General features: G+C 38.1%; 2 protein-coding genes across 4 annotated transcripts; one reads left to right on the top strand and one right to left on the bottom strand.

The window, feature by feature from the left end:
• Positions 1 to 79: 79 nt before the first annotated feature.
• Positions 80 to 6,498, top strand: ptgr2 (prostaglandin reductase 2). Of its 2 annotated transcripts, none has more exons than XM_079632289.1 (9): positions 80 to 237; positions 365 to 483; positions 761 to 952; positions 1,032 to 1,202; positions 1,710 to 1,919; positions 2,024 to 2,145; positions 5,115 to 5,202; positions 5,275 to 5,314; positions 5,413 to 6,498. In XM_079632289.1, exons 1-9 carry the CDS (start codon positions 198 to 200, stop codon positions 5,475 to 5,477), a joined length of 1,047 nt encoding a protein of 348 aa, XP_079488415.1. In that variant the 5' UTR covers positions 80 to 197; the 3' UTR covers positions 5,478 to 6,498. The 2 variants fall into 2 exon arrangements, with proteins under 2 accessions (XP_079488415.1, XP_079488416.1); XM_079632290.1 differs by having other exon boundaries at positions 102 to 237; positions 5,416 to 6,498.
• tmem62 (transmembrane protein 62) lies at positions 6,368 to 27,906 on the bottom strand. 2 transcript variants are annotated; one of them, XR_013799931.1, is made up of 15 exons: positions 27,445 to 27,906; positions 24,798 to 24,909; positions 24,563 to 24,700; positions 21,986 to 22,031; positions 21,657 to 21,798; positions 20,811 to 20,935; positions 20,169 to 20,291; positions 19,828 to 19,983; positions 17,275 to 17,434; positions 16,004 to 16,117; positions 15,732 to 15,816; positions 15,536 to 15,631; positions 14,146 to 14,264; positions 9,675 to 10,164; positions 6,368 to 8,748 (listed from the first exon to the last, which is right to left on the bottom strand). XR_013799931.1 is itself a non-coding variant. In XM_079632288.1 (14 exons), exons 1-14 carry the CDS (start codon positions 27,619 to 27,621, stop codon positions 9,844 to 9,846), a joined length of 1,914 nt encoding a protein of 637 aa, XP_079488414.1. In that variant the 5' UTR covers positions 27,622 to 27,892; the 3' UTR covers positions 8,848 to 9,843. The 2 variants fall into 2 exon arrangements, 1 of the variants encoding a protein (XP_079488414.1); XM_079632288.1 differs by lacking the exon at positions 6,368 to 8,748 and having other exon boundaries at positions 8,848 to 10,164; positions 27,445 to 27,892.
• Between the last annotated feature and the right edge of the window lie 20 nt (positions 27,907 to 27,926).

Below are 27,926 nucleotides of genomic sequence, written 5' to 3'. Positions count from 1 at the left end.
AAGAACCGATTCGTGAGTCTGATTTTCCATCATTACAGCACATGCGACCAGTCCTTTAACTATCTTGCAGCCAATCAACGAGCGCCTTGGTGTCATGTGATTATATCAGGAAGAAATGCAGTCGTTGCGAGCAAGATTTTGAGAGTTGCATTATAAGTCGTACAAAACCTTGAGTAATAAAATAACAAATAAGGAAAATGTTAAATGTAAAAAGAGTTGTGTTGCGCTCCCGACTAGGTAAACCATGTTGATGATTTTGCTTAGTTCACACATTATTAACAATAACATAATCCACTAACGTTAATCAGGATACCTTACTGTGCTGCAAGGGTCTCCAGTTCATTGGTTTTCTCTGTATGATCAGGAAAAAATGGTCATCCGGTTCCAGATAATTTCCGTGTAGAAGAGATTTTGAAATCCCCCGAGTTGAAAGAAGGACAAGTGTTAGTTCGGACACTCTTTCTTTCAGTTGACCCTTACATGGTGAGATTACCTTCCTTCATTACTTCATTCTTTCTTCTTATTATCTTTTATGTGAGTTTTTATGAAGTAAACCCTACCTCTTCATTCCATTCCCTGTTAATTGTATTCTATTCTGTGTGTGTGCACACCTGACCTGTACATACTTGTCTATTTTGTTTGTGTGTATATATATATACACTATTCACAACAAATATCAGCCTGAATGAATTTATTATCATCATCAAGCATTAACTTATTCACTTATTTTTGAAACAATATAACACCAAACTCAATTCAGCGCTGTCGCATGAACGATGATACTGGAGCGGACTACCTGTTGCCATGGAGATTAGATGAGTGTGTGGATGGAGGTGGAGTTGGTGTAGTCGAGGCCAGCAAGAACAAGGCATTATCTGTGGGCAATATCGTCACCTCCTTCAACTGGCATTGGCAAACCTACGATGTGATGGATGGCAGCCTTTTACAAAAGGTGTAATGTTTATCAAATAGACTTCTCTGATGTATGTGGATATGAGGCTTTATGGTGTGTGGTGTACTCGTTCTTGCAGGTTGACCCAGAGATGGTAGATGGACACCTGTCGTATGTTCTCGGAGCGGTAGGCATGCCTGGCCTCACTGCTCTGTTGGGTGTGAGAGAGAAGGGTCATGTGACTGCAGGAACTCACCAGACAATGGTCATCAGTGGAGCAGCTGGAGCTTGTGGGTCAGTTGCTGGACAGGTAACGTGTGACTGTATGTACGAAACTGGCCTGTTCTCCACTAAAACATAAAGATTTTAGTTATTATGAAATAGGATTTTTGCATACAGACATTGTCAAAACGATCCCCGTTATGAGGATCCATGAAACAAATAAAAACTCCGTATTCTGCTGCCAGGCCAGTAGTTGGCAATGTCAATTTGTAAAGTAACACTACACACCTATAGACTGAACACGTAATAGGCATTATGTCACCGTTTTCACAAATTTGCTTTGGAGACGATAACGTATCGTTTGAAAAAAAATTTTTTACTTGCACTTTGAAAGCCATTTTCAAGTTTGCATTTTCAGGCCCTCAAAACACCGTTAACGCATAAAAAGTTTTCCGTGTATAGTTGAAAGCGGTGTCATGTAAACGGACCTCATTTGGTATTATATAGAGTGCTTCATGCATAATACTTTCTTAACTTAAATCAGTTTTGCTCTGTCCTTGCCATGTTATTTTAATCCTCCCCTCTGTTGTTTAAGATTGGCAGATTGGATGGTTGTGAGAGAGTCGTGGGCATTTGCGGTTCCGACCAGAAATGCCAGACCTTGGTAACGGAGCTGGGCTTTACAGCAGGGATAAACTACAGAAATGGAGATATCAGCTCAGCGCTGAGAGAGCAGTGCCCCAGAGGCATTGATGTATACTTTGACAATGTAGGCGGTCCCATCAGCGATGCTGTTATATCACAGGTACAGTCCTCACAGTGTGTGCTGCCTTCTTACAACTGTTTTTTTTGGGGGGTCAATTTCAGAGGGTCGTTTTTGTGTTAAAGTGCAATTCTCCTGCTGTGTAGATGAATCCAGGTGGTCATGTGATCCTGTGCGGCCAAATCTCACAGTACAATAAGGATGTACCTTACCCACCTCCTCTAAGTGAGCATACCCAAGATGCTTTGCGTCGCAACAACATTACAAGGTATTAGAGAGAAACTAGTAGGACATTTGGTTTTCGTTATATGAATTTGATGTATGAATTTTTCTAGTGCTGTCAATCTATTACAAAAAAAAAAAATTAATCAAGCATTTCTGTAATTAATTGTGATTTATTGTATTTTTATAAATAATAATAATGAGACCAAAAATTTACATATCTGTGAAATTTCACAATTCTCAGTTACAATTTTTATATCACAACAAAAACTATTAGCCTAACTAATATAAAGTTCAAACATTAGACAAGGAAACAGTCTGTAAGAAAATAAGAACAAATACAAGTGATGCCACAAATGAATACAATAGAATAAAGATACAAATGTAATAAACACTGCTTTAAGATTTTCTGGTAGGTCTAACCGTAATATTCAGGTAAGAAAAAGTACAGAAAATTAATAAAGTAATCAAATGTAAAATAAGTCTTCACTGTATCGAATATAGACTATTTCTACAAAAGTGATCCAATCAAGAGCAGTGAATGATTTTCTCTTGTTCTTTTGTCCTTTGATTAACATTAATGACAGCAGGTATTTTAGGCTGCTGTCACTTTAAGACCTGATGCACATGACTCAGATCTGACACAAATCTGATTTTCTCCAACTCTTTACGTCCCTTTAAAACTTTTGTAACTCATTTAAGACTGTGCTTACAAAGATACTCGACAAAAACGGGCATTTTGACAATTTTATGTGTTTGTCCGTTGAAGCGCAATAAGACCATTCGCACGGACAAAAATTGGGCTGCGCGAGTTTTGAGTTAACCGTAGCCATGGTTGAGTTATTTTTAAAGGGGTGGTATAAGGCCCTTTTCATAGATGTAAAATAAGTCTTTGATGTTCCCAGAGTGTGTATGTGAAGTTTTAGCTCAAAATACCCCACACATATTTTTATAGCATGTTAAACTTGTCACTTTTTTAGGGTGAGCAAAAATGCCCAGTTTTTGTGTCTGTCCCTTTAAATGCTAATGAGCTTCGACTCCCAGCACCAACATTATCAAGCTGCAGACTCGGAGCCTGCTGCATCTACAGTCCCGCACCCAGAGTCCCGCATTCTCAGACCCCTCGTTTTCCGAGACAGCGCCTCCTGCTGTCCGGAAGATCGTATAACACCCTTATCCAAATGCCATTGAAAACATTGGAATGCAAGATTACTGTCTCTTTTTATTTAAAGTTATCCAAATAAATATTTGCGTTACCTGCTTAATGCATGTACCAAAAAAAAAAAATTCGGCAGGGGCGACCGCATCGATGGTGTACACTGGAATACAACAGCATACAATTGCACTGTCACACACAGTCTTATGATCTTTCAAAAAGCAAAAAAAAAGATGTTTGCTAATGTTACCTTCATGTTGCACTGCTCTGTTGAAGTGTCCCTTAACATGTTTCTGAACTTTGGACAACTTTGTCGTTTTGAAATATATCGAGAATATAACCCACAGAATGGGCAGTGAAAATCACTGCAGCATTTATTACATTTCGTTACTCACTATCATTACAAATATTAAATAGACTGTTCATATGTTGGTGTATCGATGAGCTATAAAGTAGTTTGATTAAAAAAATAAATCATTGAATAAAATTGACGATACTATTCTTCGCGTGTTTATCCGATCCAATTTGATAGGTGGCGGCGCGCTGTCTCGAAAAACGAGGGGTCTGAGAATGCGGGACTGTAGATGCAGCAGGCTCCGAGTCTGCAGCTTCATACTACTCCCCAGCACAGGGGCCGGAGCTACAACAGCTCTTGTCTTTAGCAGCTTCGATTACCTCACACAGACATGCACTCAGAATTTCAAAAACTGTTAGCCTTTTATGTTCAAACCGGAGTCAGACAATGATGGAGAGACTCAAGAAGAAGTGACAACATGTAGAATCCAACAGGACATTTCTGAATGGTTAGTTGATGAATTTAGGTAGCTTATGTGTAGTTATCTTCTAGTCATTGATTAGTATATTCAGTCATGAAATCTAGAAATCGCATTCCCGGGAGCGGGGTTTATGTAAATTTAGGGTTCGTGATGTCACTAACCGTAAGGAATGTCGTGTAGTCCCTACCAGCCGTTTGTTGTAGTCCTTAAAAAATGATTTCTTTAAAGGTGCATTAAGCAACTTTTCATGTTAAAAAATACCCGTTTTCTAACCCATACATGCTTAAACAATTGCCTGATGGGCTGAATGAGCCCTTCTCTGATCACTGAGATTGTCTCTATAATCCTGTAAAGTAAAATAAATAAGAGGGATTCGGGCCGAATTTTAGACTGGGCGTGACGTCATACGCGTTCACGGCACGCTCACATAGCTATGTCTGGCAGGATTGTGTATTCGCCGGGATTCTCCGTAGAAGATGGATTGTAACGGAGACCTGCTTGTAGTTCATTTCAAACACCAACGCAAACTCCACGAAAACTTTTGTCTAGTGAAACCAAAAGGGCCAAATTGGACTCAGACAGGCGTCGGAATAAGACGAGAGTAAACATAGGGAAGGCTTTCAACAAATGGAGAGATCTCCGGTCTGCTCTAGGGCTCACACGGGATTTATAACTTTATTACCCCTGAAGACATTATGATTGTAAACAAAAGATTTGCGGCTGATGCTCCTTTGGTTATGAACAGTTATGAACAGCTCGTGCTCATGCAAGTGTGCGTGTGCGTGTGGTCCAACCATGAGCGTGCACATCTCTGGCTGCAGTTTCGCTTGCCGCCAGAGGTGGCATAGTTCTGCAAAAACTCAGAATGTTGCGCTATGCACCTTTAAATGCAAATATCTACCTTTGCTTTGAACTTTGAGCGTTGTAACTTTGCAGGTGTTGTTTATGCTCAAACAGTGAAATCATAATCAACCACCCCTTTAACACATTATACAGAAACATTAATCACAGAAATGTCTGTTTTAGTTTTTGACAGCCATATCATTTTTATATTCCCAACTTGTACACACTATATGTTAACAGGGAGAGATTTGTTGTATTGAACTACTTGGAGAAACATGAAGAAGGTCTTATGCAGCTCGGTCACTGGGTGAAGATGAGCCAGATAAAGGTAAATCTACCACAGTCATGAAAACACACAGCAAACCTTTTTTACACCATATTCCTCCTTTTCATTTTACAGGTGTTGGAAACTGTTGTAACTGGTATAGAAAACATGGGAGGTGAGTGTGTGTTATTGTCATTCATTTCTCATGTGTTGAAGTGTACTCTGCATACATATTCCGTCCTTGTGTATTATATTAATGCTTGCATTTTTCAGAAGCGTTCTGCTCCATGATGACCGGAGGCAACGTAGGTAAACAAGTTGTCAAAATTTCAGACTGACACAAACATCTGCATCTGGAGGCCTTGTGGGAGTTTTGCGGTGTAGTTGTTATGAATCTGGCACTCGATTGAAAAGACATTTGATGTTGCTTCAGTGGGGATGTCCCTTTAAGTGGGCTGGAAGTCACTATAGATGAAGACATTAGATAAATGACAAGTTTAAAATCAAATTAATTTAAATTAAAATTGGCCTTGTGCTAAATGTCCATTTTAAACAAATTTTAATGTGCGTTTTCAGTAACATATCAAAAGTTGAACATACATGTTTTTGATTAAAAGACTCCTTGAGGTTTGCCAGTGAAAATGTATATAATTTGTTCATAAAAATAATGTAACAGAATGTCTCAGTCTCACCAAGGCTGCATTCATTTGATCAAAAATGCAGTAAAAACAGCAATATTGTGAAATATTATTACAATTTTCTGTTTTTATATATTTTAAAATGTAATTTATTTTTGTGATGACAAAGCTGAATTTTCAGTATCATTACTCCAGTCTTCACAAATAATTGTAATATGATTTGGTGCTCAAGAAATATTTATTATTTTGAATGTGGAAAACAGTTGTGCCTCTTAATATTAATGTGGAAACTGTGATAAAAAAAAATTCAGGATTGTTTTGGATGACTGTTTACTGTTACTTTCGATCAATTGAATGCATCCTTGCTGAGTAAAAGTATTATTATTTTTTTAATTCTTACTGACCACAAACTTTTTAACAGTATATGTGCCAGATATCAAGATGGTGGCTAGTTTGAAAATGGTTCTATTTGATTAGCTTTATCTTTTACAAGTACATTAATTGTATTAAATATATATATTTTTAAGACAATCAAGATTACAAACTCTTTGATGCCTTTACACGAAAAAGACGCCACAAAATATGAAAATCACAATATGAAACCCCTTTACTTTGTTGTACAGTACATGAATACAGCCGGATAAATCAATTCCAATGCAAGATGATTCAGAGGTGTAGAAATGTGACATAAATACAAAACAACCATGTCAGCTGTAAATCTGAATAAAGAATCTATTTATGAGGACATGTTTTGCGGTGACCAATTTTGAAAAGTAAATTCTGAGTAAGAAGTAAATATGTATTAATCTTTCACTGAAAATATTAGTTTTTTGTATATTTGTGAACAGTACTTTCCAACATCAGTGAAACTACAAAAATCACATGATCATAGAAACCAAGAATGCCCATAAAAACAGTGCAGAACAACTGGAAGGAATATACATTACGATATCAATGTGGATGCATACATTAAAATAAGAAAATTCAATACAGTAATTAAAACCAAATCACATATAAGCAGATATTTTCATCATCAGACATTCAAATCCTATTGGTTCACCACAAATCTAGATTTACATGTACTGAGTAAATGTGGAATCTTCTAAAAATGTTCATTCTCACTATAATGTGCCTTAAAACTGCAACAAAACTCTTTCAAAATAACATTCAGGTCATTGAAAGACAAACTAGAGCAGCCTATTGTTCAAGTCTTTACTTTCCTGAGAGAGAACAGAGACCTTGAGTGACCTGACAAAACAGTGAATCCACCAGAAACTCTCGTCACAGCTCTTTCTGTCACCTGTCAAGTGGATTATGGGGCAAAAACCTCAATGACAACAAAAATGGCCATTGTCCTTAGGTTGTTTGTGTGGTCAACTTTGCTACTGTGCAAAACCAACTTTAAAAGAGCTGCTTAACAACATTTCTCTAATAAACATGTAACAGAATTGTGCACATTTGATTGTTCAGTGTTTTATTCTATATACTACATTGGCACGTGTCCTTTAGCAGGGCCAAAATGTCTGGCATGTGTTTAGATGTGTATTATTAAGTGGCCATTAGTATATTAATTATTAACTGTGACTACGAACCATTGTGCATTGTACGAAAATATTCTACATTCATGCTCATCTATATAAATATAGTGGTTTCTTCTTTTTGAGCGAACAGTCATTTTTGGAATATGAATGTTTAATAGGTTTGTGTGAATTGTAGATAAAAATCAAGATCTTCCACTGCAGATGGTGGATTATATTTTGGCAGTGAAGAGGCTTACTTTGAGTTCCATACCAAAACTTATTACACGGCTCTGAAGGGTTAATTTACTCCGAAATGTAAATTCTGTCATCAATTCCTCACCCTCATGTCGCTCCAAACCCACAAGACTTTTGTTTATCATTGAAACACAAATGAAGATATTTGTAATGATTACTGAAAGATTTCTGTCCCTCCATTCAAAGGCCATTCCACAAAAACCTTCATGTTTTAAAAGGTTCAAAAAGGACGTTTTAAAAGAAATCCATATGAATCACCATCGCTTTATATGAACAGATGTAATTTAGGCTGGTATTCACATATAAACATCGATCAACGTAGATCAAATCTGGACAACGGAAGCTCAAAGTGAGAACCAATGAGGTTTGCTCTTGTGCGTTACGTATTTGTTATTTGTGTTTCGAAGATGAACAAAGGTCTCAGGTTTGGAACAATATAAAGGGAAGTAATAGATAGAATTAAAATTTTTGGGTGAATTAACCCTATAATTCTGACAACTTCTGGTCAATGTTGGCATTCTATGTCAAATATGTTTGTATAATGACCACTGAACTATACAATTTAACATTATTCCAGGCAATTTCATGTCCCTCGTGTGACGGTACAGTTTTTCCTAGCATAATAAAATGTGTGTATTTTGGTAAGTATCCATGTAATAAGTGGGGATAATGCTGGTTAGTATAGTTCTGATTGGCTGAACAGTGTCCCGTTATGCTCACATTCACGGTTCCGATCTGTTTGCTGCTTTGGTGACATGCAAAGCTTGATGCTTCGGCTTCTTTTGAAATTATCTTCATTGGTGGAGTGGTGTATGATTCTGTCCGAAACGATTTACGATTATGGCCAGCTTCGTCACATAAATTAACCGTTACATATTATTTTGTACAGGTGTAAGAAAATTGAGAAAGAGGTATCTTCCCCTCTTTACAGTGTGATATATGCTTTAAAAACTCTGTGTACTGGCAGTTTCGTGCAGAATATCAGGCAGTCTTGTTCCTTTCTTCATTGCTCCTCACACATAAAAACAAACATAATTTGACAAGAACATAATGTGCAGATTATCAAAGTAATAGGTATGCTTAACCACACACATCTGTTAGGACTTCAACCCGCTTGGGTTCACAATGGTGGGAAACTGGCTATGAAAACTATGTCAAAGGTTTTAAACGGCTCCATCATCCATGTGTGATTATGACTAGGGGTGTCACGATTCTCCAAATCCTCGATTCGATTACATTTTCGATTCTAAGGTCACAGTTCGATTCGATTCTCGGTTTTTACTTTTTTTTTTTTTAAAGCACAGGTTGCTATGCCATTTTTAGACCAGACTTGTATGCATAATATCTGACCTTTGTTCGCAATGTACCACACTACATTGTCAAATTTAAAACATTTATTAAGAACATAATGTAACAATAGGCTAACTTATATCTTCAGTCAATTGAAAACTTAAGCAAAATAACCTGCGATCTAGTTTCTCTTTTGTAACTGCAGTCTTCTTCACAGATGACATTCAAGTTCACAAAAAAACAAACAAACAAACAGTTTAACAGATAAATCTAAGCGTCACGCAGAGCCAGGTCTTTAAAATTGTAACACTTTATTGTCTGAGTGTACTACACACACACACACACACACACACACACACACACACCGGCGGCGCCATTCGGCGTCTGTCTACGGCGCCCAGCAACGGCTCAGGACCTTTGTTAAATTAATCCTGCCGCGCCACAGAGCGTCCGGTGTGCGATACCTCGAGTTGTCAAAGACGCGCCGCTTCTCGTCCGGTGTGCGATACCTCGAGTTGTCAAAGACGCGCCGCTTCTCGTCCGGTGTGCGATACCTCGAGTTGTCAAAGACGCGCCGCTTCTCGTCAGGTGTGTGCGATACCTCGAGTTGTCAAAGACGCGGCGCTTCTCGTCCGGTGTGTGCGGCCCACAGAGGAGGTTGACTCGCAGCATTTCAGCACGCGTGTTTTTTTCCGCTTGACAAGCCGACCGAACGTAACATGGGGGCGTGGCAGCATCGACGATTCCATTTTTTTATTCGATGATCGAGATTGTGACTTAATTTCGATCGATTTCGATTTAAAATCGAAATCGTGACACCCTTAATTATGACACAACGGATTTGTGTATTAACTAAAGGCTATTTTCTCTATCCTAACATGTAATGGGAATGATTGGCAATTTGATGACCGTGAAGACAGCGGTGAAAGGAGGGAAGAGCTTGGCACGAAACAATGTCGGTCACAATGATACAGGTGAAGGCCCCTCTTCAACTGTCAGCGTCACAATGGCCGGTTGGTCTTGCTGCCGCCGGAGAAACGAGGAGGAGTTCCCCACCATGCTCTGTACACCAACAGCAGGCCCATGAGAAAGGCCCAGGTACGTACGGGAGACAGGAAGAAGGCCAGTGGCCCGTAGGTCTCCAGCAGGAAGTAGCAAGAATAGGCTTGCCAGATCATGATGACCAGCATGCCGAAGTGCATGGCCAGAGTCCTCCAGCGGCAGCCCGGCCGGCAGATTTGTGAGCGGAAGTTGGTGCCACGACACCTGTGGTGAAGACTCCAGCAGAGGTAATAAGTGAGAGGCATATTGAAGAAAAGCACCTGTGGATGACAGACGGCATGTTGTGACTCACACGGTATAGTTAGGGTTGGGAATTGTAAGAAAGTTTCTGGTTGGAGTTAGGAAAACAAACGTTTTCTCATGCTGAGAGTTGAAGGGTTAGCTTACCCAAAATTTTTATAGTAATTCTGTCATCATTTACTGGCCCTCATGGCGCTCCAAACCTGTAAGACTTTCGTTCATCTTCAAAACACAATTGAAGATCTTTTTGATGAAATCTGAGAGCTTTCTGTCCCTCCATCGACAGTTACGCAACTACCACTTTGACGCTTCAAAAAGTTCATAAAGAGATCGTAAAACTAATCCATATGAATTGAGCGGTTTAGTCCAAATTTTCTGAAGAGACACGATCGCTTTATATGATGAACATTGAATTTAGGCTTTCATTCACATAAAGATTCATCAACTCACACATCATTTGTGGTAAACAGAAGCTCAAGCATGTTCGCTTGACGTGCGAGAACCAATGAGGTTCATTCTCGTGTTACGCAGGACGTTTGAGCTTCTGCAAGAGGTTCGGTTGAGTTTCCGTTTTTGTTCTCTGATCAATTTTTATATGGGAATAAAAGCCTAAATCAAATCTGTTCATCATTTAAAGTGATCTTGTCTTTTTAAAAGATTATTTTTACGATCTCTTTATGAACTTATTAAAGCGTCAAAGTGGTAGTTGCGTAGCTTTCAATGAAGGGACAGAAAGCTCTCTGATTTCATCAAAAATATCTTCATTTGTGTTCCGAAGATGAACGAAAGTCTTACGGGTTCGGATGAGTAATTAATGACATTTTCATTTTTTGGTGAACTAACCCTTTAAGCATATGCATGTGTGTGGAAATATATTTTTATTTGAGGTCTATTAGATGAGGCATTACATCTAGGAACATTCTCTTGCCGTTTACTGTCATTATCAGGGACTATTTTTCGGGTTGAAGGATGGAATTTAAAGGTGCATTAAGCAACTTTTCATGTTAAAAATACCGTTTGCTAACCCATACATGCTTAAAGGGGTCATGACATGAGAAACCAAATTTGCCTTGATCCCTTTAAAGGTGCCATGTGTAAAAATTTAGGTAAAAATATCCAAAAAATGAGCTACACGCATCAAAAGAATGAGAAGAAATAAGGGCAATGATGTCATTAAAAAAATGTCAAGTTATAGTGCTGCAGAGATATCAACCTTAATTAGCATTAGCATTACTAGCCACGGCCCGACAGGTGTCGTAATACCAGTTTCGCCCATGGGAGGCGGTATGCGGGGCACATAACCACCAGCCAACCTGCAATACACGAATAACTCGCACGGCTTGTGGGCGTACTTGAACCTGATGTCAATCGTGTGGAAAGTACAGCCCACTACTTCATTTCAATTCAGGGAAGCGAGCGGAAGGATGGCTGAAGCCTTTGGCAAGAGAAGCACAAATCAAATCAGATAAGAAAAGGACCGCTCGTCACGGTCCGGGCTCGAAAGCGCGGGGGACAGCGAGCGAACTGTAGCGCATAGCCCTGTTTTACAACGTTCAGCACCCATTCTGACACGCCCGGGATCGCTCCCCATGCTTTCGCACGGATAGGTAGGGGCAGAATGGTCTCCGTGTTCTGACCGCCGCACTGCGCGGGTTCGAGAAACTGAAACGGAGGTATCAGCGCGGCGCGCGCGCGCCCTCGTTGTCTGAAGAGTGCTGCTCGCTGACGACAGCAGCCGCTGTTTCACATTCAATGACTCGGTCGCTAAGGACGGAGAACAACTTGTGGCGCGAACAGGTCTTTTGTAGCCTCCTGTAACTTTCAACAGTGTTCGTGTTTTTTTTTACTATAGTAGAGATGATCGGTTCACGTGCGCTGTCTGATGTTTACTGCATCACTCGACATGGAGAGGTTGGGTAAAGTAATAATTACAAGAGCTTCACGGTTATCAGATACAAGCATTCAACGGCCCTGTAGTATATATATATATATAAATATAGGTTATTTGTGTTTGCGCACGTGATATCAGGAAGCAATGTAATAACGTTACCTGTAATACACACATGATGGCGATGCGCAAATCGAGTGTGTGTGTGTCACAAATCATTATTGTTTCTTCAACTTATTAAAATATCTTATTTTACTGCAACTATCTGTTTCTGCTTCTTTATCATATTTATAGTGTGTGATTTATAAAATACCATATCCTACATCACATATTTTGATATGTGAGGTATACTGCCCCCATCTGGTATGGAATGTGGAGTATGACTTGATTTTTTTCTGCCAGACAATTACACATGGCACCTTTAAGCCGCGCGCCTCACAGGTGTTCAGTCGACGGACAGCGAGTGGGTCTGTGTACAGGGAAATTACGATGCTGCAGATGTGCTGTTCCTGGCTGTGGACAAACAACATCTTTGAATACGCTGCGAAAGATCCAGTCGTCAGGGAAAAATGGATGCACTTTATTTTTTTGCGGACGTCCCAGTCCATTTGAAGGATGACTGTTTTGAGAACAAATCCCAAAATGATGCTGGCTTTGCCAGAAAACTGTTGCTCAAAGATAAGTCCGTGCCGACTATTCTGGGCTCAACAACGACGACGCAAACTGTAAGTAATGTATTTAAAACTTTAAACTACTTTTTAAATACGCTGAATCCGCAAATGTTCTGGCTGGGGGCGTTAATAATTAATGCATAGGCACTGACGTTAGCCAATCATAACAGTGGGCGTTAACACTGAACTCTTAAAGGGGAAACACCCCCAAAACAGACTGTTTGAATCAGAGGATGAGAAACAGGGTGGGAAAAGGTCATAAATCACTACATTTTAAAAGTTTTTTGTAAAAAAAACTACTATAGTAATACTATAATTGCACCTAAGGGAACATAATAAAAAAATAAAAAAAAACATGTCATGACCCCTTTAAACAATTGCCTGATGGGCTGAATGAGCCCTTCTCTGATCACTGAGATAGTCTCTATAATCCTGTAAAGTAAAATAAATAAGAGGGATTCGGGCCGGAATTTTAGACTAGGCGTGACGTCATGCGCGTTCACGGCACGCTCACATAGCTATGTCTGGCAGGATTGTGTATTCGCCGGGATTCTCCGTAGAAGATGGATTGTAACGGAGACCTGCTTGTAGTTCATTTCAAACACCAACGCAAACTCCACGTAAGATAAAAAAAAGAAAACTTTTGTCTAGTGCGTGCACATCTCTGGCTGCAGTTTCGCTTGCCGCCAGAGGTGGCATAGTTCTGCAAAAACTCAGAATATTGCGCTATGCACCTTTAAGGATTTTGCTTCAAAAAGAGCAACATATTAATATATTTGGTTGAATATAAATATATAGAACATGAATATATATATATATATATATATATATATATATATATTCAACTATGTGTGTATATGTACAGTATATTTATAACATTTTGTACATATTTTTTTTTTCCTGTCAAGTTTGTTAAACACAACTTGCCCTTTGGTTTTAAATTATGCATTCCTTTATACTGTAGTTCAAGGTGGGGTTTTTTCATAGACAAGCTGGCTTTTTATTAATCTTCCATATTTGCCAAAAAGGCTTCCATATTTGTATTTTGTGGTAACCTTTTTTTAAAAGCAATAAGGTACTTTGCGTTGTGTTTAACAATGCCCTTCAGCTGTGATTGTATTCACAATACAGCAAAGCCTCATTCATTTGATCAAATAAAATGGTGAAAAGCTAGTTATGTTTATGTAAACATAAGTTTATGTTTTTATGTCCTCGTATAGTGAGACAGCAGACGCTGAAAACAAACTTGAGTATGTACAGTAGATGAAACTGCTGTTCATTCTCACAGAGACACATAGAAAATGCAGGCATCACATTGAAGTAGCAGTTTTTTTTTCCATATATTTATTATACAGTCCTATTCTATTTCTAATTTTGGACGGTTCCGGTAATTTCAGAGAAGAACCGGTTCTCTTGGTTCCCAACCCTAAACCCTGAATTACCTGCATGACTCCCACGACATATGTCAGACTTCCTTCAAGGAAATGCCCATCCACAAACACGCCAAAAGCAAAGCAGACTCCATTGTGTCCATCTATGACTTCCCCAATGAACCATGGACCTGAAAAACCAGCAGACAAAGCACAACGTTCCTTCTTCACAGAAATGTTGCAACTGAGTTCATCCTGACACGTCTTGAATTTGAACTCTTTAGCAAACCCAAGTAGGGCTACATAATTACATTTAGCATGATTACTCATTTCATGTCACTTCCTTTAAAGTGTCAAGTGAGCTTTCTTCAGAATTCACAAAAGTGACACTTGAAAAACCCATCTGACTGCTTAAAAGAATAGTCTGCCCCAAAATGAAAATGCTGTCTTCCTGTATTCATCCTCATAGCTGTTAAACCTCTGTGACTAACTGTCTTCTGTGGAACACAAGATATTTTGAAGATATACACATTTGTGTGTGTGTTTTTTTTTTTTTTTGTCCATACAATGAAGTGAATGGGGCTTGAAGGTGTTTTGGACCCCAATGACTTTTCATTGTATAGGCAAAAAACAAACACTTTTTCATAAAAACAATATTTAATGTTGTGTTCCACAGATTAAATACTTATACACCGCCGTCGGTGTATGAATGGGTGAATGTGAGGCAGTATGGTGACCATGGGTCTGTTAAAGCGCTATATAAATGCAGTCCATTTACAATTTATACAAATTTAGAATAACACAAAGAAGGATGAGTAAATTATGACAGGATTTTCATTTTTGTGAACTGCTTAAAAAAATTACACCTTATTAGTAATGTTATGTTTTGGGTCAAAAATGACCAGTATAGATTTTAATTGAATTTATCTAATTTAAATGTACAGTTCTATTGATTTTGATTGAGCCCTAATTTTAAACAATGGTTACAGGAAGTGTCCATTTTTTCAAGGTATGGAACCTGATATTTTTTTTTCTTTAGTATTTTTTTTTTTTCTAAAATCAATAAAGATTATGTTGAAGAAACTATATCTGTAGTAGCTTACAATGCTCAACCTCTTAAAACATTTTTTATATATGAATATTTTGTTGAAACAGAAGTTGACATGAATGTAATGTTGTAATTGGCACTTTCACAATTTTTATTATTTTTATTTGTAGTTCATTAAATTAATTAATCAGGTAAAGGGTTAGTTATAGGCTTTTATAAAACTAAGAGGCAGTTATCTATAATATAACAATTATGCCATTATTTATAATTCATTCTCTTCTGAATGGTTGAAAGGAAAAAAATACTTCTCTCTTTCTGTATAATAATGATCACAGGCCTTCTACAGTGGTAGTTTAAATCATTATGTTCCATCAATGTGCAAAACTGTAAAAGTGGTGCCAGGCAATGACTTACCTAATGCTGTACACAGGTTGAACAGCAGCAGAGAGTAGAAGAACACGTTGCTCTTACTGACAAGATGCAGGGAGATCCACGCTTGCGAAGACAGCCCTGATAAATTAGAAGAGTTTATAGTGTGAAATGTCAATTTTGCTTTGGCACTATGAAGACAGGACAGAAGATTTGTTATACGTTAAAGCAACTGAAATACCTCTTGTTGAAGATACAGGCATAAATCTGAAGAGTACAAGTCCACCAAGGTTTAGTAATACTATTGCCACAAAGCCAATCCGTGCCTGTGGGAACACAAGAGATACATTTAATATTAATCAACAAATGTGAATTATGATACGTTTAAGGCTTTAATCGAAATAAACAAAAAGCAAAAAAATAAAATAAAGCTTTGAGTGAAATAAACACTCATTTGTGTATGGTGGGATTCATTTTTCAGCACCACACCATGACTTTGTTGCATTTTCCTACCAGTATGTAATGGTCTGTGAGGAGGATGAAGGACTGCATGAAGCCAAAGCTGGGGGTGAGGTCCTCCTCCAGGGTGAAGTGCTGCTCTCGCACTTTTGAGCGACCTGCCGAGTCCTGGAACAGGGAGACAGAGAAGAGGTGAGAAAAGCTCACACTGGGCCATTCTCTTAAAATACCAGCAGTTCCACATTTAACCCTTTCACACGCAAGTTTTAAACATTCTAGTTGACCCCCCAGCGTGAGTTTTTTAAGGCAGCCATTATTTTAGAACGTATCGGCTTATTATTATTATAAACCTTTATTCGCAGTTGCTAGGGTGTTCTTGTTGGTTGCCAGGGCGTTGCTATATGGTTGCTTAGGTTCTGAGTGGTTTAAGCATGTTGCTTTAGGTTGCTAGGGTGTTCTTGTTGGTTGCCAGGGCATTTATATACGGTTGCTAAGGTTTTAAGTGATTTAAGCATGTTGCTTTGCAGTTGCTGGGGTGTTCAGGGTTGTTGCCCAGGTACTACCATGTGGTTGCTAAGGTTGGAATGGTTTAAGCATATGGCTTTGCAGTTGCTGGGATATTTTGGGTGGTTGCCATGGCGTTGCTAAGGTTTTAAGTGGTTTAAGCATGTTGCTTTGCAAATGCTGGGGTGTTCAGGGTTGTTGCCAGGGCATTGCTATGTGGATGCTAAGGTTGGAATGGTTTAAGCATATTGCTTTGCAGTTGCTTGGGATATTTTGGGTGGTTGCCAGGGCATTGCTATGCCATTGTTAAAGTTCTGAGTTGTTTAACCATGTTGCTATGCAGTTGCTTGGGATATTTTGGGTGGTTGCCAGGGCATTGCTATGCAATTGTTAAAGTTCTGAGTTGTTTAACCATGTTTCTATGCAGTTGCTTGGGATATTTTGGGTGGTTACCAGAGCGTTACTATGTGAAGGTTCTGAGTAGTTTAAGCATGTTGTTTTGAGGTTGCTATGATGTTCTGGGTGGTTGCCAGGGTGTTACTATGCAGTTGCTAAGGTTTTCTGTGTGGTTTTAAGCATGTTGCTATTCTGTTTTCTAAGTGGTTGCTTAAGTCGATCTGTATGATATTCTGTCTCCAGATATTCCTCCCTTATAAAGTCTATGGGAATTTTTGCTCAATTTATCATCAACCAGACTTTGAATTTGATTGTCCAGTTGTTAAGAAAAATAACAACACATCTTTCCTCAAGTCGTGTGGTTTAAGGGAATGGTTACACCCTAAAGTTTTATACTTAGGATTGATTACTTAATCATTACCTACCTCCACTTTTACTCTGATAGTGTGCAGTCCAGTAGCGTAGAGTGTTGGATCCCAGAGCATCACATATAAAGGACCCCCAGCGCTGACCGCTTTTCCCAGTGAAACTCCATCCACACTCACATACACAGCTGTGATCAGAGATTCAGAAAAAGCCAGGACCCTACAGAACACGACACACGGCACATTCAGCAACAATAAGTGCATCTTCAAAATGTGGCATTCTTAGTATGACGGGACAAGACAGTGTGAGGTTTAGATGAGAGACAATAATGCTTCATAAGTTTAGAGCTGCACGATTAATCGTTAAAAGATCGTAATCTCGATTCGAACACATACACAATCTCATAATGACAACAATTCGCCCGTGTCTAATAAACCTTTGACCAAATCTTACTGGAACATTCAAAAGTAAGTAACTTGAAAGTAACTTGGCGATTCAAATAGCAATTGAATCAATGACATCGTTATGCCAGTAGGTGGCGACAAGTGACTGTTTAAAAACATATTTGTTATTAAATCATTAATTCACAAGATTAGTTAAAGCTGCAGTCCGGCACTTTTTTGTGTTTAAAAATATCAAAAAAGACATTTTTGATAAAAAACTTAACCAGCCAGTGTTCAAAACGATCTGCTTGCCTTACCTCGATTCAAAACGGTAAGCTTGTAATAATGATTTTAATTCCAGTGGTACTGGTGGATTTCCGCGGGAATTTCGAGCATGTCTTTGCGTCATTACGTCACTTCTGTACACAGAGAGAATGAGTCCCGGCTAGTCGGCTATATAGCGTGTGTGGATGATGGTGGAGATTTAGCTTAGCACTTGGTATGGCAGATCCCTAAAGTTTAAAGCGACAATCACCAGTGACAACTGGAGATTCACCAGTTGTAAAACCCAAAAGACTTCGGACTTCAGAGTGGCTACAGAAAAAAAGAGACTGCAACCGAGCCCAAGCTAAAACAAGGATAAACATCGACAGGGCTTTTGAAAGGTGGCGTGAACTCCGTGTTTTAAAAGGGGTTCGAAATGTATGTGAATAAAATTTGATTATATTACAGTTTTAAATAAGCATTTGATTACACATACGTGTGTGTTTTTTTATTTCAAAGAGGAACAGTTATAAGGAACATTAATTTGTTGGTATGACAATTAGAATTTATACTGCACAGAAATGAAAACTGAACTACAGGTAGCCCTAATACACATTAAATGTAGTCACGCAATAATGATGTAGTTAACATTAATAATTTGAGAACAAAATATATTTTTCACGTTTTGACGTGATATAAGCAATCGTTAGATTTAATCAGCATGATATAGCCTAGCCAACTGCAATGCTTCCCCCCACCCCCCGAATTTGGTCAGAACAAAAGTGAATGTTACTTACTGTTCAGATGACATTTACCGATGAAAATTCTAATGTTGGTTATACACTTTCAAAAAGTATACTCTGACATTGCTGATGACAGTACAGTATCCACAGCGACGCGGCAGCGACATGTTCTCCTCAATACATTGTGTTCATCCGCGCTGTTTCATGCCGATTTACTACCCACGCACAGTTAATAATTCCGCGAATAACTGCAATTGCAGATTTCGAACAGAGATGGCGACAAAGAGGAAAAACGACGGACTGCAGCTTTAAAAAACGCTTATTCATCCAGAAATTAAACAAGTGAAGTCTTTAAGAGTGAGTCATTGAATCATTCATTCAAACTTCAATTTTTTAAAATAATTCATTCAGATTCATAAAACATTTTAAATTAACTGCAGCAATTAAAGGAATAGTTCACCCAAAAATGAAAAATCTGTCATCATTTACTCACCCACATGTCGTTCCAAACCCATATTGTAAGCCTTTCGTTCAGGAAATGAAGATCTTTTTGATGAAATCTGAGAGATTTCAGTCCTTCCAGTTACGCAACTAACACTTTGACGCTTCAAAAGGTTCATAAAGAGATTGTAAAACTAATCCATATGAATTGATCGGTTTGGTCAAATTTTTTGAAGATAATCAATTGCTTTATATGATGAACATATTTACTGTAGGCTTTTATTCACATATGAACATTGATCATCAAACATAAACAGAAGCTCAAATGTTCTGCTTAACATGAACCTCATTGATTGATGAATGTTTCTATGTGAATAAAAGCCTAAATTCAATCTGTTCATCATATAAAGCGATCATTGGACTAAACCGCTCGATTTATATGGATTACTTTTACGATCTCTTTATGACCTTTTTGAAGAGTCAAAGTGGCAGTTGCGTAGCGGCCTATGGAGGGCCAGAAAGCTCTAAGATTTCATCAAAAATATCTTCATTTGTGTTCTGAAGATGAACAAAAGACTTACGGGTTTGAAACAACATGAGAGCAATTAATGACAAAATTGTAATTTTGGGGTGAACTAACCTTTTAACATTTAACATTAAACATGGGAGAATGGTGATCTCTATTTGAAACAAAAAAATTGTGATTCTCATTTTATCGTGCAGCTCTAATCAACATTTGGTGAAGGTTCTTGAAGGTTCAAGAGGACACACACAGAGACACCTGATGTGCGTGGAACTGCGGATACGACCCAGAGGCTCCACTCCTGGGTGAAGGTACTGTGCGTCTTTGGGATTGGTGATCAGCACAGCTGGCCAGTCCTCAAACGTCAAATCAGAGAAACTAAGCAGGTCATGGTCGAAAGCCAATATCCTGTACCTGAAGCAAGGGAGAACTGCATGTGACTCCTTTATATATATATATATATATATATATATAGTTAGGGCACAACATAATATCTTCCTCACATATCAGCTGTTGTTCTTGTACTTGTTCACACAGTCAGCTATATTTACATCGTGTGGCATTCCCTTGAGTGTGGGCCTCGTTCTTTGTGAACTTACCTGCGGTTCTCCATCCAGTCTCCCAGCTCTAACTCCATCGTGCCTCCTTGATGTCGACTGTGCAGTACTGGCATGAAGCCTCCTAGTGTGTGTAGGTGCCCACACAAATACGCTACGGCTGTACTGTAAAAAACACAACGGATGATATTCCAAGGTTTAACAGAATGCGATGTGTTTGCACTGAAATGATGGACTTATAGGCTGCAATTACCCTGCAACCCATTTGCTTGCATTTACTGTGTACACAATAATGCCCTGCCAAGACTGTGGCCGCTGAAAATTCAGCTTTACCATCACAGGAATAAATTACATTTAAAGCTGCACTCTGTAACTTTTGACACTCTAGCGGTTAATAAACAGAACTGCTTATGGACTGCAGCTTTAATATATATTAAAACGTTTACTGTAAACTGTAATCATATTTGACAAGCTTATGCTGTTTAGTCAAAGTTTTTGGCTAAGCAAAAATACCCAAAACATATTAAAAAAAATACATCTCTCAAATGTTTTTGCTATTTATAAGCATACTGCAACATAATATATATATATTTGTGCCATATATCAGTGTGTGTGTGGGGGGGGGGGGGGGGGGGGGGGTAATGGCTAAGTTATCGATTGTGATCGACAGAGATTTCTCCAAACCTCATGAGCTCTCGGATTCCTGGGAAGGGGGAGATGACAGTAGATGTGGTATAATGTCCAAACCAGATGGACTTGTTACTGCTCAAGCTCTCCTCTCTAAAGGTCGCCAACGTGTCCATCTGAGTCTATGGGGAACATTCATATTTCAGTCCAAAGAGAAAGTTGTCATCACGTTTACATAGAGCTGCAAGATTCTGGATAAATTGCGAATCACGATTTTTTTTGCTTCAACCTGAGATCACGATTCTGAGCAGACATCTGTACAAAATACTGTAATGTACTAGAGTTTAATGTTAATTACTGCAATCTATTTAAAATGTTTAATCAATTAATTAAAAAACGGTGCGAATGATTCAATGATTCCGCATTTTTGAACGAACCTCTTGAATGAATGATTCAATGACTAATATATTTTTAACAGTCACTTGTCGCCACCTACTGGCGTAACAATGTAATTGATACAGTCGTTGAAGCGCCATGTTACTTTCAAAAAGTGATGCTCTATTTTGATCACTTCCATAGACATCAGTCTTTATATCAGAACTGTAAAATTTTATCCCAGTAATTCTGTGATAATATGAATATTCGTAACATAAATAATGATACTGTGTGGTTAAAAAGACTGTTTGTGAAGCGGTTTCATACTAATACATGACAACTGCTCTCTATGGCTCAAAGGCAGATGCTCGCTGTTCGTACTTGTCAAATGTTTAATAGACATAGCCGAATCGCTGTCATTTAGGAATAAGATCGCATGGGTGTTTGAATCGAGATCGCAAACTTTTAACGATTAATCGTGCAGCTCCACATTTACATAAACAAAGCTGAAATGAACACATCTCCTACTTGATTGATAATCCCATAGAAGTTATATGGCCGTTTGGGTCCAGGGGTCAGAGTGGCATCGGCACAAATAAACGAGTAGTTCCCAAAGGGGGTTCTGTGTATGTAGTGGAAGGATCCAACTTTCTGATTGGCAGAGTACTTCCTAAGTATTCAGGAAAGAATATAATAAAATGGTCAGTGTAAATCTTGTATAACTGGTCTGAGTCATTTCACATGACTAATAGACGTGCATTAAAAAAGTAAAGGGATTTTTTATGTCGACTTTAATATCTGAACCTTCGTGTAGCTTTATAGCCATTATGTTCTGCATCTGTCATATTTGTACAGACCTGTAATAATTGTTCACGCTCTCCAGAGAAATAATATTAAAGGCATCTGAGGAGACAAGAAGAGAATATTAGTCAAGATTTCCTGGAAATGGAAGAAGAGTGGGGACAAAATAACCGATAATGGAGCTCTTATTACATGTCTGGCAGCTTTCGTAATGTGACACTAGTTACAGGACCTGTGGGGAAATGGGATAATGGGAATAGGGGAAAAATTATATGTGAGCTATGCGAGTTCATAAGAGATGTTCATTAGCCTCCACTAAAGCTGATGCCATTTTTGTACTGTAATATTTATATACTTATACTAGATGAACCATTAACTGTTAATTAAACATGTATTTTGATTGGCTGTGATTCTGCTGTGCCGCATAGCATTTTCTGTGTCACATCTGGTCGGTTGTAAAAAAGAGGCTTAAAGAGATATATGTCAGTAGAACTATGGCGAAATATAATTCTTACAGTATAATGACTTAAATTTCAGTCGGTTTCTCACGCAAAGTAATCAAATGGCTTCTTTATCGTATTTTATCGTATATATATTTTTTCAGTTTTATGGAAAAGTGCAGCATGAACATTCATCTAAATATCTCCTTTTGTGTATGACAGACACAAATAAAATATCATATGTGTTTGAAGAGTAGCTGAGTAACATTGTTGTTATTGTTAATTAAAACTAAACCTATAAACCCCCCAAAAATAATTTTCAATAATTGAAATAAAGCTAAAATATAATATCTGATAATAAAAAAACATATTAAAAAAATGATAAAAACTAACAAAAGTGAACCCAAAATATTAATATATATACGCAAAAAAAAAAAAAGGCTGTCTGAATGATGACAATTTTCATTTTTGGCTAAACTATCCCTTTAAATCAAGATAGGAAACTCGAGTAATGATAAGATGATAAGCAGCCTCATGATGGCAAAGTTGTCATTAATCCAATGAAGTTTGTTCTTGTGTCACAACAAGCAGGCAATATCCTGTTTAATAGAGCTGGGCTTCATTTCAAGTCATTAGTGCGACATAATAGTGTCCAGCTGTCTTTGCTTTAATTGTTTTATTGCCAGCAGACACTGGGACAAAGATTTACAATTATTGTCCCTGACCAACAGTGACGTGCGAAGAGGAAACTTAATTCTGATCTTTATTTAGATCTCCCACCCAAACCTTCAGACACGTCTACGATGAAATCTGGACACAACTGACAACAGAAAACAAAGATAAAGTGGGTCATTTTTGCAATGTTAAAATATTTTTCCTATCCCACTGAAATATGCAACTGTATGTAAGCTCCATTCGGCTACGTCTATCTTAAAGGGATAGTTCACCCAAAAATAAAAAATTAATTAATTTCTAACCCTCAAGTTGTTCCAAACCTGTATGAATTTCTTTGTCCTGCTGAACACAAAACAAGATATTTTAAAGAATGTTGGTAACCAGACAGTTGATGGCACCCATTGACTTCCATAGTAGAAAAATAATAATAAATGGGTTCAACAGAAGACATAAACTCATAGGTTTGGAACAACATGAGGGTGAGTAAATGATGACAACATTTTTTGGGTGAACTATCCCTTTAATCTGGATACGTTTGAAAAAGGCGTTTTCATTTCAAAATGCTCTCCATCCACACAAGCGTTTTCCAAAAGTGTCACATCCACACTGAAACATCTGAAAACACTTAAATCACCTTACTGTGCATGCATAAAACATAATAAAGTTATCACGCTTTTCTTCTGGCACGATCATTTTATTAACAAAATATCCCACCACTCACAGTTCAGGTCGCACTCAAAATGGCCATGCCATTTACGGTCCGCGAAAATGACTACATACGCTGTATTCTGCTGCCAGGCCAGTAGTTGGCGATGTCAGTTTGTTAAGAAACACTACACGCCTATATATTGAACACGTAATTTGCATGTGCATGATGTCACCGTACTCACAAATTCGCGTTTTTATAGTTTACATGGAGACGATAACGGTACCGTTTTCAAAAACATGCACTTTGAAACCCGGTTTCAAAAGCTTACGTTTTCAGGCCGCCAAAATGCCGTTGTTGCATAATAAGTTAACCATTTTTTGTTGAAATCAGTGTCGTGTAACTGACCCTAAGTGTGGACAGAAAGCCAAAACGGAGAGAAAAAGATGCGTTTTCAATCGTGGAGGACAATTAGTGTGGACAAGGCCTTTGTTGCTGTGGCTCCAGCTGTGATTTTGGGGCAGAACTATCAGTTTTACTGACCTATGGCAGACAGGCAGAGTATTCAACACAATCTCATATCAATTCGTAAGTATTTTACATTTTGTCAAATTGGTAGCTAATTCGAATTGTTTAATTTTTTGTATGATCTGCTTACACACCCCAGTGAGGGTTGTGTTTAGGGGTAGACTTTCATGCTTACTTTACTTCTAAAAACCGTATGATGTGTAATGAACCATACAAATTCATACAAAATCGCTGCCTTGTAAAATAGTTACGTTGGTGGGTCATAGATCAGGTTGGAGTGTTAACCTGTTCGTTAACAATCGATATTTTCACAACTTAATCATAAATCATAAAAAATAAATCACCATGGTTTCCCCGAATATCAATCCATTTTGTGCGTTCCAGCACTCGTGATCTTTTAAGGACGTTGTGGTAGGCCTGCCACTCCACTTCATGTTGAAGAGAGCCCATTTTACTCTCAGTCTTTGCATCTGTTAAGTCCCCTGTTAAATAGTCAAAGTAAAAGACACATGCGTGTTTATGCGTTTTATGTTGAATATAAAATCTAATTCTATGTATAAACAACATATTTTAGCTCACCTGTGGCCAGCACAAGATCAGGTTTTATCACATCAATAGTTTCACTACAGAACCTCTCGAAGTCAGGAATGCGCCTCGGATCGTGGAAACGACTGATATGGATGTCGGACACCTGCACAGAGAGACCAGCAGGGTTGGAAATCACTTCATAATGAGTTTCATGGAGGCTTGTGTGTAGTTAAGAGTGAGTGTTGGAAATCTCACACATAAAACTTGCCTATTTATAGAACAAGTGTCACTGGCATATTAGAGGAGCCATCGCTTATGTGTGAGTTAGTACACAGCTGAAGGTTTCATGTTTTACCAAACTATAACATAAGGGCTTTATCCACACTGTACACATCAGAGTGTCATGCTTTTGGTTTCCAGGATGTCATACATATAGTAGATAAAAAATGCCAAATGGTCTCTCTCTTTCTCTTTCTCTCATATAAATAAATATACTATTTTATGACACAAAAAAATTACAAAAATTGATGTGACCATTAACAAAGTCTACACTCAAAAGAAATGTTTTAAAATATAGTTTCGTCAAAATACAGTTAGAGTATGGAGTGTGAAGGACACACAGTAATTAAGCCTTCTATTTGACTTTATTAAATTATTCTTATAAAAGTTATTATTCCAAGAGTCAAATCTTACTCATCTTTGAAGAAACAATTATGACCTATACTCTTTTGTATGACAAAGTACAACGGGCCAAAAGGACACCCAAGTGATTTATACAGTGCTATGCATAAGTTTAGACACCCATGCTAAAGTTGCCTAAAAAGAGGAATAAAAAATCATCTTTTGGAAATTTATCTTAATCCCTTAATTTAAAAAATGAGGAAAACTCCAACCTTTAAGGACACCAATTTTCTTTGTGAATGAATAATGTATCGTAAAAAAATAAATGTTCTTCCTTAAAATACAGAGTGCATAAGTTTGGACACCCCTATGTTAAATTCCCATAGAGGCAGGCAGATTTTTATTTTTAAAGGCCAGTTATTTCATGAATCCAGGATACTCTGCATCCTGATAAAGTTCCCTTGGCCTCTGGAATTAAAATATCCCCACATCATCACACACCCTCCACCATACCTGGAGATTGACATGGTTTAATTTCAGTTAGCCTAAAAGCTGGTTTAATTTGCATTGAGATATGATCTTATGGAAAGTACCCCATGCCAATCTCCAGGTATGGTGAAGGGTGTGTGATGATGTGGGGATATTTTAATTCCAAAGGCCAGGGGAACTTTATCAGGATGCATAGTATCCTGGATCCATGAAATAACTGGCCTTTAAAAATAAAAATCTGCCGGCCTCTATGGGAATTTAACATAGGGGTGTCCAGACTTATGCACCCTGTATTTTAAGGAAGAACATTTATTTTTTTACGATACATTATTCATTCACAAAGAAAATTGGTGTCCTTAAAGGTTGGAGTTTTCCTCATTTTTTAAATTAAGGCATTAAGATACATTTCCAAAAGATGATTTTTTATTCCTCTTTTTAGGCAACTTTAGCATGGGTGTCTAAACTTATGCATAGCACTGTATGTGAAAGACACAAACTAAAATTGTAGCTCTAACCGTTTGTTAACAGAGGAATACAGTTATGCTAAAGAAATATATATCAAATTTACTCTAAAATAAATGACATATTATAAAATGCCTTTTGCGTAAGTTGTGTCCCAGCATTAACATGTTTTTTACTGAAATTGTGTAATTCTATTACAATAATACTGAATGTATAAAATGTAAAATTATACACTGCTCGGACAAACAAAAAAATCAAGGAAAAATCCTTTAAATGTGTCATTTTGGTGATCAAAGATGAGTTTTAAGGGAAGTAATTATTGACTACAGGGGGACTTGAAGAGTCTATGATTGGATCATTATTGCAGTGATTATTATGTTTCTAGCATGTTATGTGTTTGGCAACAGTTCTTCTAACCCTAATTGATGGAGTGTGTAGCTTTTCATTTCTTAAACAACAATGTAGGAAGACACATCATGGTCATATTCCACTGAATAATTCCAGGATGACAATGTCAAGATTCATCAGGCTCAAATTATGAAAGAACCATCTTTCCATCAAGAGGTGCATCAATTTTTGGTCAAGATCTTGTATTGACAATGCAAGAGTTGAGCACTCTGTAAAGACTACTCCAGCACATCCCAAATACTAATTTGGACCAGATATTATTATCCTCTAAATTTTCATTAGAGGAAAATCTTAAGACCAAAGTTGTAGGCCTACCCAAAATGTCTTATAACAATAGAAAAGTTACATATTAATATTAAATCAGTATACTACATCAAAGTATTGATTGCACTGGAATTGTGCGATATGTGTCCTTTACAAATAATTGTTCATTTCATTTTTGTAACATCTATAAACCAAATAACATAGTCTTGATCATAACTATGCAATAATTTACTGAGTATTCAAATACTACTATTCGCTTTCGATGTCATGCTAGAATATTCCGACCTTTTCATACTTCAATTTTACGCACAATAATCCTCTTAACTGAACGAGGAATACATTATTATGGCAGAGCACAAAATAAAAGCCATCCCCCAATCGATCAGCTCATTGACAGCCTAATGACAGTGTGACACGTTATCATGGCCTCTCTCGTTCACTGCTTAGTGCTTACCTGCACAAACCAAAATATATTGTCCCGCTGCCCGCTGGGAAACGGTGGGGCGATCTTCTTGGACTGGTGTAAACTGCGCTTCGGGTGCCAGGCGGTGTCATAGCTGTCAAACAGCCAGGTAGTGAAGCAGGCGAGCAGAAGCCCAACAATCATCAGCGCCGCGAACAGCCTGAGCATCCTGATGAAATCACTGCCTCGCCTCACGCGCTTCTCTTCTTCATGTTGAAGGAGCCGAATGGGGAATTCAGACAGTCTCACATCCTAGGTCACTCAGTTCACTGAACGCTAGACAGAGGCGCAATGCAATGGACGAGCAACTCTACAGCAACGCTGTAATTGCCAACATCATCAATGGGGAAACTTCCGGGTGGCAGGATTCTGTCCGTAGAAATTAAACTGATGGAAGAGAGATCAAGGCCGAGGGGGGCGGAGCTAAGATATACTTCTCGGCCCGGAAGTTGCAGTTGATTGTCAGTTTAAAT

The sequence above is a fragment of the Phoxinus phoxinus genome (assembly GCF_949152265.1).
Source record: "Phoxinus phoxinus genome assembly, chromosome: 13".
NCBI lineage: Eukaryota > Metazoa > Chordata > Actinopteri > Cypriniformes > Leuciscidae > Phoxinus > Phoxinus phoxinus.
Note: the sequence above shows the minus strand (reverse complement) of the source record. Positions and strands in the feature narration are given on the sequence as shown.